Source organism: Opisthorchis viverrini (genome assembly GCF_000715545.1).
Source record: "Opisthorchis viverrini unplaced genomic scaffold opera_v5_508, whole genome shotgun sequence".
NCBI classification, from domain to species: domain Eukaryota; kingdom Metazoa; phylum Platyhelminthes; class Trematoda; order Opisthorchiida; family Opisthorchiidae; genus Opisthorchis; species Opisthorchis viverrini.
Window position 1 is genome coordinate 59938 of NW_008752172.1, and position 14744 is coordinate 74681.

The 14744-nt window shown below is 46.2% G+C and overlaps 1 protein-coding gene across 1 annotated transcript; it reads left to right on the forward strand.

Annotated features, from left to right (window-relative positions):
- Positions 1 to 675: 675 nt before the first annotated feature.
- On the forward strand, positions 676 to 14197 carry T265_15451 (hypothetical protein; the record flags this gene model as incomplete). The annotated part of the gene is made up of 7 exons (XM_009178177.1): positions 676 to 841; positions 1923 to 2038; positions 4695 to 4931; positions 4974 to 5231; positions 9696 to 10080; positions 10287 to 10863; positions 13888 to 14197. Coding segments are annotated over 7 exons (1953 nt in total), but the record flags the coding sequence as incomplete, so codon positions are not given.
- Between the last annotated feature and the right edge of the window lie 547 nt (positions 14198 to 14744).

Genomic DNA, 14744 nt, shown 5'->3' on the forward strand with positions numbered 1-14744 from the left:
AAACCACGCAGACGGACGGAAGCAAGAGAGAGAACACTCAAACTCCCATCATCACAGACCCAGCCATGGGTCCAAATGGGTGCACCGGACCTCGGATACCCTGCAGATCACATACAGGATAGTCCAAGTGGCGCAGTTTGTCGCGCAGGACCCGCACGCCATCACCGGTCTAGTCTATTCCATGGTTCATCCGGACGTAGTCTCGGATTTCCATGGGTGACCTAAAATATCGCAACAATCCAAACACAACACGCTCCTGCTGAGCATTCATACGCCGGTTCGCAGCATATACTTGGCAATCGGACGTACGCAGGTCACACGAGTGTTGCACATATAAAAACTAATTATTACAAGGCGACTGCCTCGCTGAATGACACGCATGAACGATCGGCAGTCAAAAGCAGCATACCTAAATATAAGTCATTTGCATGATTGTGCGCAAAAATATCAACTTATCGACGAACCTTTTAACCAGCATTCCAGTGAGGAAGCATTTCACCGAAATTCTGTTCGTCCGAGGATACATCCTGTGAACCTACATGACATCCTACCACATTTAACCATCCCACTTGGCCGTACCGTCGTTGCAACCGTGGTGGCGGCGTCCTGCACGTCGTGGACACCCGGACCGCAAGAGGAGCAAGCGAGGAATGACCATTTGTAGCTCGACACTAGTTTATATACCAACCTGACTTTGTCCTTCATACACCAGCTGCCCGGTCCACACCGCAAGTCGCCGACTCTGATCCAGAGCAGAATGACGTATCAGTGCTTCACCAATTTTGGTGGGATCTAAACTCACAGACCACGGCTGGAGCTGATGGTGCCGAACGAAGGACAGGTACATATGTTCACTGTGTGGAAATTATTCTGTCCGGCGGTTTAGATACTAGCTTTTATTACGTATCAGATATACGTGTATCTGACAGTATCTGACAGTGTATCTGAACAGTATTGTCTTACGTTAGTTCGATAAACGACATGCAGGACCCTAGGGCCCTGCAAAAAACAGCTGTTTTCTGCATTAGTCCGAGCGGCCTTCGCGCATTTCCTGCTGCACTTTCGTTTCTCCAAACCTCATTTCATCACGCTCCTCTGATTTGATCACACTGTAGAACCCGAATGAATAGATCGTCCTATATTAGGGAGTGACAGTGATCGTCCTGGATGAGGCCAAATCCAAAGCCATATAATTATTGTAGAATGATCGACTACCGAGTATTGAGTCTGGCGTGTTCGAGTTAGCTCAGCGGTTGAGATATTAAATTGCAAACTTGTGCTGCAAACTACAAACCCTGTGCTTGTAACCTAACCCTGGACTGTCGATTGCTCCCGCTTAGGCTTGGACAGATTGGCATTATCTCGACTCTCATGCTTCCCCCGAATTGTTGCAGCTGTGGATCGAAAGGATGTCGTGGCCGGGCGATTTATTTTTATTTACTGAGCCTAATGGCTGCATGATTGGCTTAGCTGTAGGACTGTTGAGCAGTAGGAGTTCACAGGTAGCACAACGGCATCCGCTACGTCTAAACCCAGAACTGCTGACCAACAAGCTGTGGCCAGTACATAGTCATAATAGACGGTCGCCATTGTCATTACGCTTTGGGTCCAGACCAGCGATCGCTATTTTCAAATATCCAGTTTAGCCAGGATGCCTCAGCTCTGGAACCGAGAAGCATGCCAACACCTGCTCAATCATTCTTGACAGTTGAGGAACCACCTGAAGTTTGGAGTCACTGGCATTTAGACTCCAAAAATCTCTTAGATATTCGACTTTGGCTGCAGAAATGCAACAAAAATCAACAAATGTTAATGGATCATTGTTGGTTCCCTTTCGGTGCACACCTGCCAGGACATTCAGGTCAGAATTTTTGCACCGTTACCCCTAAGCCATATCGAGCACCAAGCGTTTACCGTTATAGAATCTACAGTTCAAGCAACAACAGCCTGCTTGTTAGCCTGTTCAGGACAACGGGGTCTGACCATTGAGAGTAAAGAGACGGATTCGGGTAATGATCTACAATCGACCACCTTACAGGTACTTGACTGACTTGCCTATACCTGGCAGATGCAGAAGTGTGGTCATCAAATAGGGCGGGTTGGGGATAAGAGGGAATAATGAGGAGAGATGGGGATGTTAGCAGTAACATCCCTTTGTTTACCCCTTGCCGTATTCATCGGATATTGCGACCCATTGATGTCGCCGCGCGACAGCCGGTGCGACATAAAGATGTTTTTGTTATGCGCGCATTTAGACACTGCTAGAGCACCCGAACTTGGCGAGGAGGAGAGTACTTGGTCAAGGCTTTTCGCCCAAAAGTCTGCTCAGCGTAAGACTACTGCAGTAGTCTAACTGTCCCACGTGTTCTAACGGAAATCCCCAATTAGCCAGGAGGCTGTTTGTCAGGTCAATATGGCGACTCATACGGAATCATCATCACCGGCTGTAGAAAGCCGCGCACTGCCATACAGTGATTCAAGCTGCCACAGTTTCTTCCACCGACGATTTGGTGAAGTGGGGTAGATACCTGCGGTAGATGAAACAATTGCCTCGTAAATACAAGGTTGTCGGTTGACTTTTAATTGGAGAGATTTGGACGGCGTCATGCACTAGAGGAATCACCTTGTGTGCATGGGCGCTGTTGAGGGCGTGACTGAGCCATGCCTGACAGTGTATCTAACTATTGATTTATCCCGTCTCACGGTCTCCGTCCAAGGAGACGGCAGTGACCAGTGCAGCTGAGTTTGCCGGTGGTGTGTTCCATATCTCGTTGCAAAGTCATTGTTTGACCTCCCCTGGCTCGTTTCCACCCTTCGCGTGGGTGCGCAAAAAGAACTCTTCAAGCGAGTCGTCGACTGGCATACGGAGCACGTGGCCAAGTCAGGACAACCTATGCAGTGTGATCAGTTCATCTATCGTGAGTGAGTTATTTCTCCCGAATACCAGACTCGGGCAATGCTCCAAAGACATGGATGGTCAAACACCGAAAGCTTTTTTGACGTCCTCGGCGCGCAGATGCCAGCTTTCTGACCCGTACGATAATATGGAACGCACCACAACTCTGTGGATCCGACCCTTGACGTATGAGCTTGTTACGCCTACGCCCCAGGCGATGGAGGTTCACAAAAGCTGCTCTGGCCTCCTCAATGCGAATGAGGACGTCATCCTTCGCGAGACCACTTGGACTGGTACAGCTGCCCAGGTAGGCAACTTCCTCTACTACCTCAATCGACTCATCCGCAAGTATGAGTTTAGGGTTCAGGCCCATCCAGCCTTGCAGCAGCACACTACACTGTGAGGGTGTGAAACGCATTCGAGACCGTAAAGTAGAATTTTTTAGGCTTATTTGATACCGTTTGCAATATCACGGCTTCAGATTCACGAAGAGCTATGCCGTCTGCATACTCGATATCTGTGAGCGAATGACTCGGGGTCACTTCGGCCCCACAGGCAAATGAGGCTGGTAGTGAGTCTTCCATAGTCGCATCAGTCACGAAGTTGAGGAGACAAAGTGAAAGGGGACAGCCTTGTCTGACACCACTGGATGTGGTGAACTCAGGCGAGAGCTTTTCCTAGACCTTCACACGTCCGTGAAGGTTGGCGTACAGCACCTTAAGGAGGGCCGATAATTTGTCGAGGAAACGTTTGCTCCATAGATACTTCAATAGTGCCTGACGGTCCACAGAGTCAAGGGCGGTTTACAATTCGCGAAAGAGAACCACTGTCTGCCGCGCTTCCAACATACCTACAAACGCCAGTGGTGCGAACTAAATTCCGTTATCGGATACAAGTCCCTGATGTTCCGAGGCGACCGAGAACTCTTCTCAGTCCCAGGATCGTACTGGTATTTGTGGGACCGTTCACTGGAAGAATTCCCGGCACTTTGTTACAGGCGTTCACTACAACCAAAAAGCACAGGCCACCCACTGGAGTTGCGACGTGAGGACGAGACCAATCTCTGGTCGGTTGCGCCACGACTTTACGTAAACTTTAGCGGGCGACTTAGGTGCTATGCCACACTGCAGGCAATAGTTGGCGACCCAGCTATTCTCGGAATCTATCAGAAGTTATTAGACAGGAGGACGACTAGGTTCCTCGACGAAAATTTTTGGCTCAATAGCCGGACTGCAAGGCAGTGGTTTTTGGGTAAAAAATACTGCTGCGTTTCCACTTTTACAGAACCAGGTGCCACTCGCAACCTGTAGCGTCGTGACACTGTGTTGGCCAGACCTCTGACCGTTGACCAGCATAGTATGGGAGTATCTGTGAGTAGAACATGGACATCCCCTAGTATAGCTCAATTAATCGCGGAGGCATGCAAACCGTCACACCACGGTAAACTCTTCTCTTGGGCAGCGACTTCCCATTCGATACCATTCGGCACCATAAACACCATGATGAAGTGGACTTCTTAAGGATACTCAAACGAGTTTTTTTACGAATTCAAGACCATCTTGAATACGGTGATTGAGAGCCGATAAGTAAGTGACCAACTTGGAATAAGGAAATGAAATCACTGCCAACAAATTTGACCCATCATGAATTTTTGAATAAGGCCCTAGAAGGCGGAAAAGACTGTGAAAATGGATGGCTCTGCAACTTCCTGTGAGATTCGTTTTTGACTACGACTCTTGGCATATTGTCTTTCCACAATTTCTGTAATCTTCATTAGGTCGCATTTTCCCACTTTCAGACGATGAAAAATTGTCCCACAAAAGTCGTCATTCGCCGGCTGCCCCCCAAGCTGACAGACGCGGAATTTCGTCAAATTGTAGATCCATTGCCACCACACACGTATTTCCGGTTTTGTTCCCCGGACCCCACTCTGGGCAATCTTGGTACGGCGAGAGCTTACATTACGTTCTGTGATATTGATGCTTTGTTTGACTTCAAAGAACGTTTTGACGATTACGTTTTCGTGGACTCAGAAGTAAGTTCGTGCTGATTTTCACAAGTTTCCTTCTAACTAAAGGGTAACGAGTCATATGGCTTAGTTGAGTTCGCAATTTGTCAAACTTTGGCCACAACCAAGGAAACATCCACAGGCAAACGATCAGAGAAGTTCGATAAAAAGCAGGGAACCCTTAACGAGGATCCCGATTTCCAGGAGTTTTTGAAAACAATACAGCCACCAGAGAACGCCACGGAAGCCTCGGAAAATGAACCGAAGAAGACGCCCTGGGAAACGATTTTAGAGGACATCCAAGCGCGCGAGTCAGCCATAGATAAGGTGACTTTCACTTCGTTTCTTCTGCATTCTTCCTTATTCCAAAATCTTTCATTGGCGCATCAGCAGTCCTGGACATGAGATATGTGCCACTGTTTTTTGCTTTTATCCTTTTTCGCTTTAGAATGTGCAGTTCTTCCAGATTCTGACGCGATTCCTGAAGACTTTGGCAGTTGGAGTATATGTGAGATATAACTAATGAGAATCTGAGGGCGTGTCTGTTAGCCATTTTTAGGAACCGCGCCGGCAGTAAAGTTTGGCAGGAGGCTGTCCAGCCAACCCTCGCTTTAACGCGTTGGCCGATGGGTTCCCAAGCCTATGTTTATATTGAAGACCTGATTGTTGTGTTATCTAGTCAGACAGAGGCCGTGCACTTACGCGGGTGTGCAACCTTCTCAAGTTAGTTCGTATGGCTCACTAGACTGCGGTAAATTTAACACGCGTTTTCGGCTTGTTTATGTAGGTGTCCAAAATAACGCTAGCCTCCAGGAAATCGCCGGGTTAGTAGCGTCACTTTGCGATAAGTTGTTCTGTAGAAAAGAGCACATTCCGTGGGTTGGCTGGTGCTTCAAAGGCCGCAAGACCTACCTCACAAATCGCTCTCTACCCGGCTCATTACGGAATGGAAAATATCTAGGGAGAGGAGAAATGCTTATGTCACTATTCAGATATCATATTCAAACCTGACCCCAAAGAAATTAGGGCTTATAGCTTTACAGGTTACATGTCACGCAACAGAAGTTTATCTTTCTACATTAACAGTTTGTTCACTCAGGCCATCGTCTGTCAGTTGCCCATTCCTTATCCTCCTATTGTTGTCTGCATCTCCGTGCTGACCTGTTCCACGAAGCTGTTCTCGTGCGAGCGTTCTGGTAGGAAGTTCGCCTATGTATTATGGCGACGACTTAGCCCATGGCATTTTTGTACGGTTACCGTGCTGCAGTTAATGGGGTAGCTATTGCGAAAAGTTGAGTTCCGCCTGATCTTCGTCAACAGATGTATGTTCACCAATCAGTCTAATGCTTCCGGACTGCAAGCTGCAGAGATTTCTGCATCAAAGTTTTTATGATTATGTATATAAATCCGTAATCGAACCGTAGTGGCAACCCGAGTCATTTCTGTTCATTGCTTGGGTAGTTTCCTTATCTCACTCGTCCCTCGACAAACGCTTTCGGGAGTGCTTGTTTCGTTGCCTGCTGAAGATGAAATCGCTTAGTAGAGGCCTCTATGAATCATACTCCAGCTAGTTATTTCTATGATTTTCCTATAGTCAGGTGAACATTCTCATAGGGTCCCAGATACTCGTTGGAATCCTGCCATTGATCAAGATTTAAAGGGTTGTCGGGGACCCTATTAAGCTAGCTCAGTGGTTAGAGGTCCGTGGTTAGCATCTCGTACAACTTCTGTGTGGGCTTTGGAAATCTGGTAGTATCTCAGCCCTCGTGCGTCCACTGGGCTGCATGACAGCTGCGCAATAAAAAGATGTTACAGCCACTGTTATCATTATTACAATTATCATTCTTATTGTATCATTAATTGTTTCAGCATTGCTCATCCTTATAACGCCCTTACTCGGTTTAATTGCCCGGATCTTTCTTTTAAATGATCGTAATTTCATGGATTGATCTGTGACATTAACCTGACTGAACCTGGTGCAACAATATTCATAGGGTTGTTGAATAACTTCGTCGGTTCCTTACCAGTTTTATTCTCCTTGGGATTCATTGGGTATTGTCTGTTGTCTATTTGGACATCAAATTGTACGTCAGTTAAGCTGTGGTCCACAAGAAACTCGGATGAATCTTTAATGTGTGCTATTCGTCAACCGAATGTGTTGACCAAAAGTCCCGCATTTCAATCAGAACTATTTCCAAGATACCGGATTATTTTCTCGGAAATTCCACTACTTGTGGTACTCCTTGCAGTGTTATATGAGAAAAATCGCTCCGATATCTTTAACATCTACCCAGCTGAAACATGAAGTGACCTTTTGGCAGCGGATTCAGTTGAGGAATGTCATGGAGCAGATGTTCAGTTTATTCTGTCGTGGGCAACCACTTACTGTACACACCTTTACATATCTTCACTTGCGTATAGTCCGGCGTTCAAGTAGGAGGCAAGCTCGATGGGCACTCGGGGACTCCTCAGGACTCCTTGAGCAACACTCAACCACCCACTCGACAAGCTTGTTTTCAGTGGATAGAACCTATTTCATAGAATTCACATGTTACAAGTGTCACCAAACCAACCATTAAGTCGGTTGGTGGTTTAGGTGGTAAACACCCCGTTTAGGAACGCGTCATTGTACTTTTCGTCAACAAGCGAAGGTTAAAGTCAGTTGGCACTCCCACTAAAGCTCCCGGATAGCTAAGGATCCCTTCCCGAATTTACACTTTGCAAGAACCGAACAACAAAACCACTTTCGCTAAGTGAACGGACAATAGCACTTCCGGTCCAACTGTTCAGTTGACTACCATACTAATACTAGTGTTTTGTCTGTTGTCTAAACGTAACGCGCTACTGGTTGACAACCCTCGACTATTCTCGCCCTGCCGAGACTCATTACATAGGCGCAGCCTCCGAGTTTCCGTCAACCTTATGTTCTACTCGAACGCAAATTACACGAAATTTAACAACTACATTCAAATGAATCCCATATGAATCTCTCGTTTGTGGTGTTTTTCAAGGCCGCCTCATGTTAGTCGGTATGGTCTGGTATCCGAGATACCACAAAACATTTTCTAAACGTCACACATTGTTCACAGGGTTTCTAGAGTTGCTAGGATTACAAAGTTTTGCGCTCATACAATGTCCTGTATCATCTCGAATATCATACCAACTGGAACATGTGACGGCTTGGTGCAGAACATTCAATCGAATAAGACTACTATAAACAGGAGATTCAGCTGTCTCTTGTCAAGCAGATTCTTATGCAAATGAGAATATCCTGTTTGTTATTTATCCCAGCCAGACTAACTGGGTTGTTGCTACTCATGTAGAACCGCGTTGTTGCGCTTGTCTAGTTCCTAAGGTTGTATCCACCAAGAGCCCGCATCGTGTTTGCTTTGATAGTGCCATAGAATTTTGCCTCGACTGTTTTAGATGGAACATAGCAGATTCTCATTCAACTGCGATCAAAAGACGACTGGAATTTATTTGAAAGCAGTTCATACGAAGGGATAGGTGAATTTTCCTTATGGGATATTTCTCATCACTCCCAGCGACGTTTTTATCTTTTAGATTGATTGTTCAGGAGGTTTATAGCTACCGCCTTTAGATTCCATAGTCATTTCATCCACGGGGAATTTTACATGGAAATTGTTTGTACATTAAGCTTCCGAAATATGCATCAAGGGGCTACTCACCCAATCGAGAACTCCTGTTAGCCGAATTGCCATTGTGCATAGTGCATTTCTTTCAGAGTAACTGAATAATGAATACTCCTGGACCTTTTTCTCAGAGGCAGTTTCTCGGTAACCACTGCTTCTTTTGCAGCGGAGTGAGTGCCCTTTGATTTTTTACTATTTGCTAAGTACGCAGTCCTACAGCGTGATAGGGAGCCATAGGGCATTTTTACTTTCCCGGGTGACGTAAGCTTAAAAAATCGTTCAGCTGTAGCACCCTTCCGGTGCCTAACTGCCATGCCACCCGAAGGTTGCACGAGAGCTGGGATACTGCCAGGTTGTCCAAGCCTAGACAGGGGAAGTCGAGAGGCAGAGGTCGGGTTCGAAACACGATCAGTAAATTCGCGCTCCAACCACTTTGGCCATCTCACCCCCGACATAAGCCTATGTTGACATCATGATGCTGATTCAGTGAACATTGTTACTCCGGACGGTGTTGTTTGCTCGACTTTGTGGATGCCATCGTTCGATTCGTTTACGCTCTGTTGATCGGTCAAGGTCGTAACGTTTTCATAGTCGATAAAACTTCCCGTTATTCTGTCATCTGGCGCGTGCTGCTTTTCAGAAATATGAGGCTGTGCTTTGTTGGCACCGAGTTAGTCGTTTAATCAACATTTACACGGAATAGCATAGCTCCAGGAAAATTACACTGATTCATTTTACACCTGTGTATTTTTCAGGCTCGGGATTGGAAGCAGTGGGGATGATCTATTGTCAGCTCGTGATTCATTCGAGATTGGAGGCATGTCCACTCAATGCTCTTCAATAGTGCGTGCGATTTTGGAATAGGGACATCATCACAACCCATTATGCACGAAGCGTTGACACATTCAACATCTGGGCATACAACTTCTGCTACCACGCGGTTAGAGTTCGGGTACCTGTCTTCATGTGGCCACTTTTCCTAGGATTTCTTTTATGACCTACCGTTTACCAATTTGAATGAGGAACGCAGCTGATTTTATTTCTTTATCTTTTGTTCCATATTTTCTCTTAGGTTTTTAAATTCCCATTAGGATATTTTTGTTGTTAAATTGTCCCCTCTTTTGTATTGGAATATCAGAATTTAGTGAATACGCCTTTGCTTGCATACTTGAACCAACGCGAGTTGGAAAACAAAAGGAGGGATGAAGACTCGATACGACACAGAAAACCATTCAAACAGCACCCGGGTAGTGCACGGAAAAGTTCTAGATGCGTAGACCAAGGCCCACCACCGACCCCACCACCAAGTTCAACTCGTCCTCCACCAACAGGTTCGCGTCGTCCAACCGAGGCCAAACGCGCTTCTGCATCGGTGCAGTCTTCACGAGACCCTGAATACCATGGTAGCGGCGGCTCACGAATCGATGAAGAACTAGTCGGTACCCAAAAGACAAGCAAAGACGGGAAACATCCGGGAAAGCCAGTTATAGATGTGGAGGAGTTTCCTGCAATGCAGGGATCGCGTAGGTTTATTTTGTTTGCTTGTTTTGAGGCTTGTTCCATTGAGCAGTATGCAGCAGCGATAACTGTGTTGTCATTTATGTAACTGGTTATTCTCAAAAGGAGTAGCTATGTGAGAACTTTAGTCTGCTAAAGTGACGTTGTGATTTGACTGAAAGCTAAACCGTGACTCCACTTAGTTGTGATTCACTTCTTGTACCTGTTCCAGAGCAATCCCTATCAAAATATCCCCTGGGATCTTGGTCTGACCGTTCACCCGCTTGGACAGGTAGTCAACCCACTTTGGAAAGGGGCGATACAAAATTGAAATCCAGTTCTAAGGATACGAAACCATCACATGTGGGAACGGACCTGGAATCAGCGAATCGCGAGGCCGCACAAAGCTCAGTACGTTCTGTATCCACCACCTCTATAGACCGATCGGTGAGCGAATCGGATTCCATGACCTTCGTGGAATCAAACACTACATCCGACTTTTCTCCACATCTTCGTGATTCTGGATGTCGGGGGAGGCGATCTACTTATTACGCCGCTCGTTCCCAGTCTGGATTCACCAGTCATTCACGAAAACCTGGGGGAAAGCCCTCTAGAGGACGGCGAGATTCCGAAAGTAGTGGTGGCGTACCTGGCCAGCGTGCTGCCAGCCCGGACCTGGACATCCCCACCGAATATGACCGTGGGGGAGGCCAGTCTTCCCGCGGGCGTCGTGGCGGTGGGAGTCGGTCCAATAACTCTGCGGCTGATTTCGATCCTTATTCGGGCTACACACGGGGTAGTGGCTACCGGTGAGTCAGTAGTTTTTTCTGGCTTTTAAGTTGTTTATTTTTTGGCTTCTTATATTTCCATGTTCTTTGTATGCATTCAGCGAAAACCAACAGAACACTTATAGATGGGTCGTTTTGTGTTGATACTGTGAATGGAGCGCGATTTAAGCTTTCACCTATATGAAGAGGGAATGTGAAAGAAAGATGTCAACACAGCGATAGTAAAAAGTATTCTAGTGGAATAGTATTATTGAGGCTATAGGTAGCTCAGCATTAAGGCGCGAAACTACTGGTCTAAAGGTCTGTTTGTCTAATCCAAACGTGTGGTCTGTGCAATATTTTTCAGAATGAGACCTAGCTCGATTCTCACAGATCGGTCTCTCACTGTCTGTGAAAGATAATACCAGAGTGCACTTTCGATATCACAGCTGCCAAGTTAATATCACCATGGTTTTCACGCGCATTCTCCTATTAATTGTTATCTTCCTTCCCGATTCCCCAAATACCTATTCCTCATTCCATATGAAACTGATGAGTCTCCTCATTTAGGTTACCAGAGCTTCCTCGTATTTGAATAAGACTGAGTACAGAGGGGCCGGACATCTCACTCTCCAGAGTGGGTGTTTCGTCGTCTGCTGGGCCATTAAGGTTGGTATTCTATTCTGCACTGCCTCCAGTGGTCACGTTGCACGAAGCCAACTAAATTGCCTTCCAACATGCTCAGCTCATTTTTCTAATCGGTATTTTTGCGAATGAATTACTTATTGCTTCGTCGGTTTTCTTCTCTGGCCGGTCTATCGAATTAGATGATATAGGCCGCGTCTGTTTCCGTGCGTTTTTTCTCACTGTCGGATTTTAGAGGCTCTGTGTGTGGCGCCGTAATGCTTGCTTTCTGGTGTGAATTTTTTAGCACCAATGATGATTACAGATCTCGACACTGTCTAGTGGCCAATTTATTGTGTCCCGTAAGTCAAGCAGACGGTTTTGCATGATGTGACACCGCCACTTTTGCATCTCAACATGATTCACCCACATGCCTATTACAAGTACTATGTAGATTCGCCGCAGCATTCGGTCTAGCTCAGATCGGCAGTGTTGGGGTATGATAGTCTTCCGAAAATGACGTATTAGTATACTTCTCGTCCACCTACGAGTGCCCAAAGTAAAACGAATCGTCAGGTGTGCTCAGAGTATAATGTGATCGGAACCCAGTTGTGTGGCCCGTAAAGAACGGCAGTCTTGAATCCTAGCTCTACGCAGATAGGTCTTAGCCACTTGATCCATTATTAACTTGCACTTGATTACCATCAGGTTATGTAGTGCGACTCGTTATGTTGAAAATTCATGCTCGCGAGAACAGTTGGTAGTCGTGGCACATTTGAAGGAGTCGCTCCACCTTGTCTGCATTAAGTATCGACTCCTAGTCGACCATCCAGGTAGGATTTCACATGGCTCAGAAGACCTAATTGAACATCACTCGCAAGGATGATACTATCAACTCCTCTTTCCTGGTTAATCAGTCTGGATAATTCTCGGTAAAACATCTTGTATCAGAACTGCATCCTATCTTGAAGTAAGCTGACGACACCCACTGGTTTCGATGTCGAGTTTCGCTTGATTGGATTGGGTAACCATTCGCTTGAATCGTTCACCTCTAGGTCTGAGCGCGAATTCTACGCCGTATATTCCATAAGCGATGACCTCAGGATCTCCAGATGCCTGGAGAGTAGAATGCGGGAAAGCTGAGTTCTTTCAAGATGATTTAAGGCGTATGACCAAACTTGGTTCCTGTGAGTGTGTTTCGGACGCACAGTATTCGTAAACTGTGAGTGCATATAAGTTTCGAGCAAGCAATACCTGTTTACCTGTTTGACATTGAGTACGAACGATGGAAGCTCCAGTGTGTAAAGGATCTCGTGAATTCATTGAAGTGTTATGTTTGATCTTAATGGCCGTCGAGTTGGATAGGTTGCGTGGGTTAGTTAGTTGACGAATGATCGGACGATGTTTGCCTGGAAGTTGGGAAGAAATCGAGGAGAGACATCAGTGAATGAAGAACTATGAGGGTAAGTGATGTCTCCCGGTTTCCCAGGCCAAGGACGGAGTTTAGTTGCAACACCTCACCGTGCGCTCTTGACTCAAATCTGACTCACAAAGTAGTAAAAAGAAGAAGGATTCTGTTTGAGGGTTTTTCTTCTGACCTTCAGCTCAAAAGCCGATCAGTGGGACAGCGATTTACCGGTTGGTACTGCCCACAGCCGGTGACTCATTAATCGGACCCACTTTGCCTGACCCTAGTCACGGGGTCACAAGGCATAGTTGACTCACTGTTGTTGCTATTGCGCGTAGCAGATGCGTTTGAATACAAATGGGGCTTGTGGTTGGTATTGCCCGTATTTCGGACCTAGTGTATAATTTGCCGGCGATCATGGTCAGCATTGGGCGATCGGGGTTTGCGGGTTTTGGGACCGACATCTTTCCAGCTCGTCCTCCCTCAGGGCAATGCAACATTGGTCCTTCTACGAATACGAATGCTAATCGCCTGGAGGAAACACCTTACTGTCTTCAAACTAATTACAGACGATAGTATGATTACTCGTAATATGCATACTTTTAGCGCAAAACTCATTGCCCTTAGCTTGATTGTTCCCGTTTTGCTTTCGCAACATTCTTGTTCTTTGTCGAACGAGGCTTCAGCAAGCGTAGCCTACGAGATCATAGCAGTACTCAGACCCGACTCCCATGTGCAGATGGTAACATTTCGTCGGAGTCTTTCCATCACACGTATTATCCAGTAGTTTTTATTTGGAACCAGTTGCTACACGTCTTCTTTACAGTCCTCAGTTGTCTTCCATGTTTTTTGTTCACCGTATGTCGCTTATTATGCTAAAACTGTCATAAGGTTGTTGGTAGAGGTTCTTCTGCTGGAAACTAGGCTGTTCACTGCTCACCTGCTTTTTTCCGTGCACATGCTGTTTATGTATTTCAAACCTTGATTTGTGTTCTGTCACCTGCGTAATTATGCTTTATTTCTTCCCACGACAGAGGCAGTCATCAGACTTTTCGGAATACCGGTTCGAGCCGCAGCTCTGACTATAACGAGTGTTCCTATGGACCGGGTACCCATTCAGAGCATGGAAGTTCACATTCTCGCAGGAGTGGGAGTTCCAATCCCTCAACAACATCCCGAGCTCGGGGTGGTGGGTCTCGTTGGCAGTCTGGACACCCTCATAAGGGCAGCGGTTGGACACACAATTGATTCTTTTACAATCAAAATCCTGTTATGCTTCAGTTTAATGTTCCTAAATTTTTCCAACTTCATCCTTGTACTCCACTCGGTTGCAATACGAATTCGTGATTTCAAAGTAGTTTTCTCACTCGACGGGTTTTTCGGTTCTCAGAAACGAGCACCTCTCTGTCTCTCTCTTTACCCATCTTGGCCAACTTCGGTTGGTCTGTACAGCGGTGGCCAACGAAACACGTATAAAAAGTAAACGACAACTAATACTTGGTTGGTCTCTGCGAGAGATCCGTTAAGCTGAATAATCCCAAGTTTATCCGATCTTTCTTGCTCTAGCCAGACAGGTGAGAATGTCTCACCAGACTAGGCTGGCAGTAAATCCTCATGCGTCCAAGTTCGAATTTTTTCAAGGAAATCGTTAGAGCTTCGTCCTCTGCAGGAAACCTGGTCACTTGAGTCTGTAACATTCCAATTTTGTTACTCGCTCAAATTTGGCTTCCACCAGCTAACTGAGGTTCTTTGTAAACAACTATAATGCTGCGCATGTAGCTTTGGTGGTTAGAACGCACAGCGACCAGTTCATGCCGTTGACTCCGGATACTGCGGGCGAAGATACATACTACTCTTGAATTATAAGTAGACTTACGACATGTTCATTGGA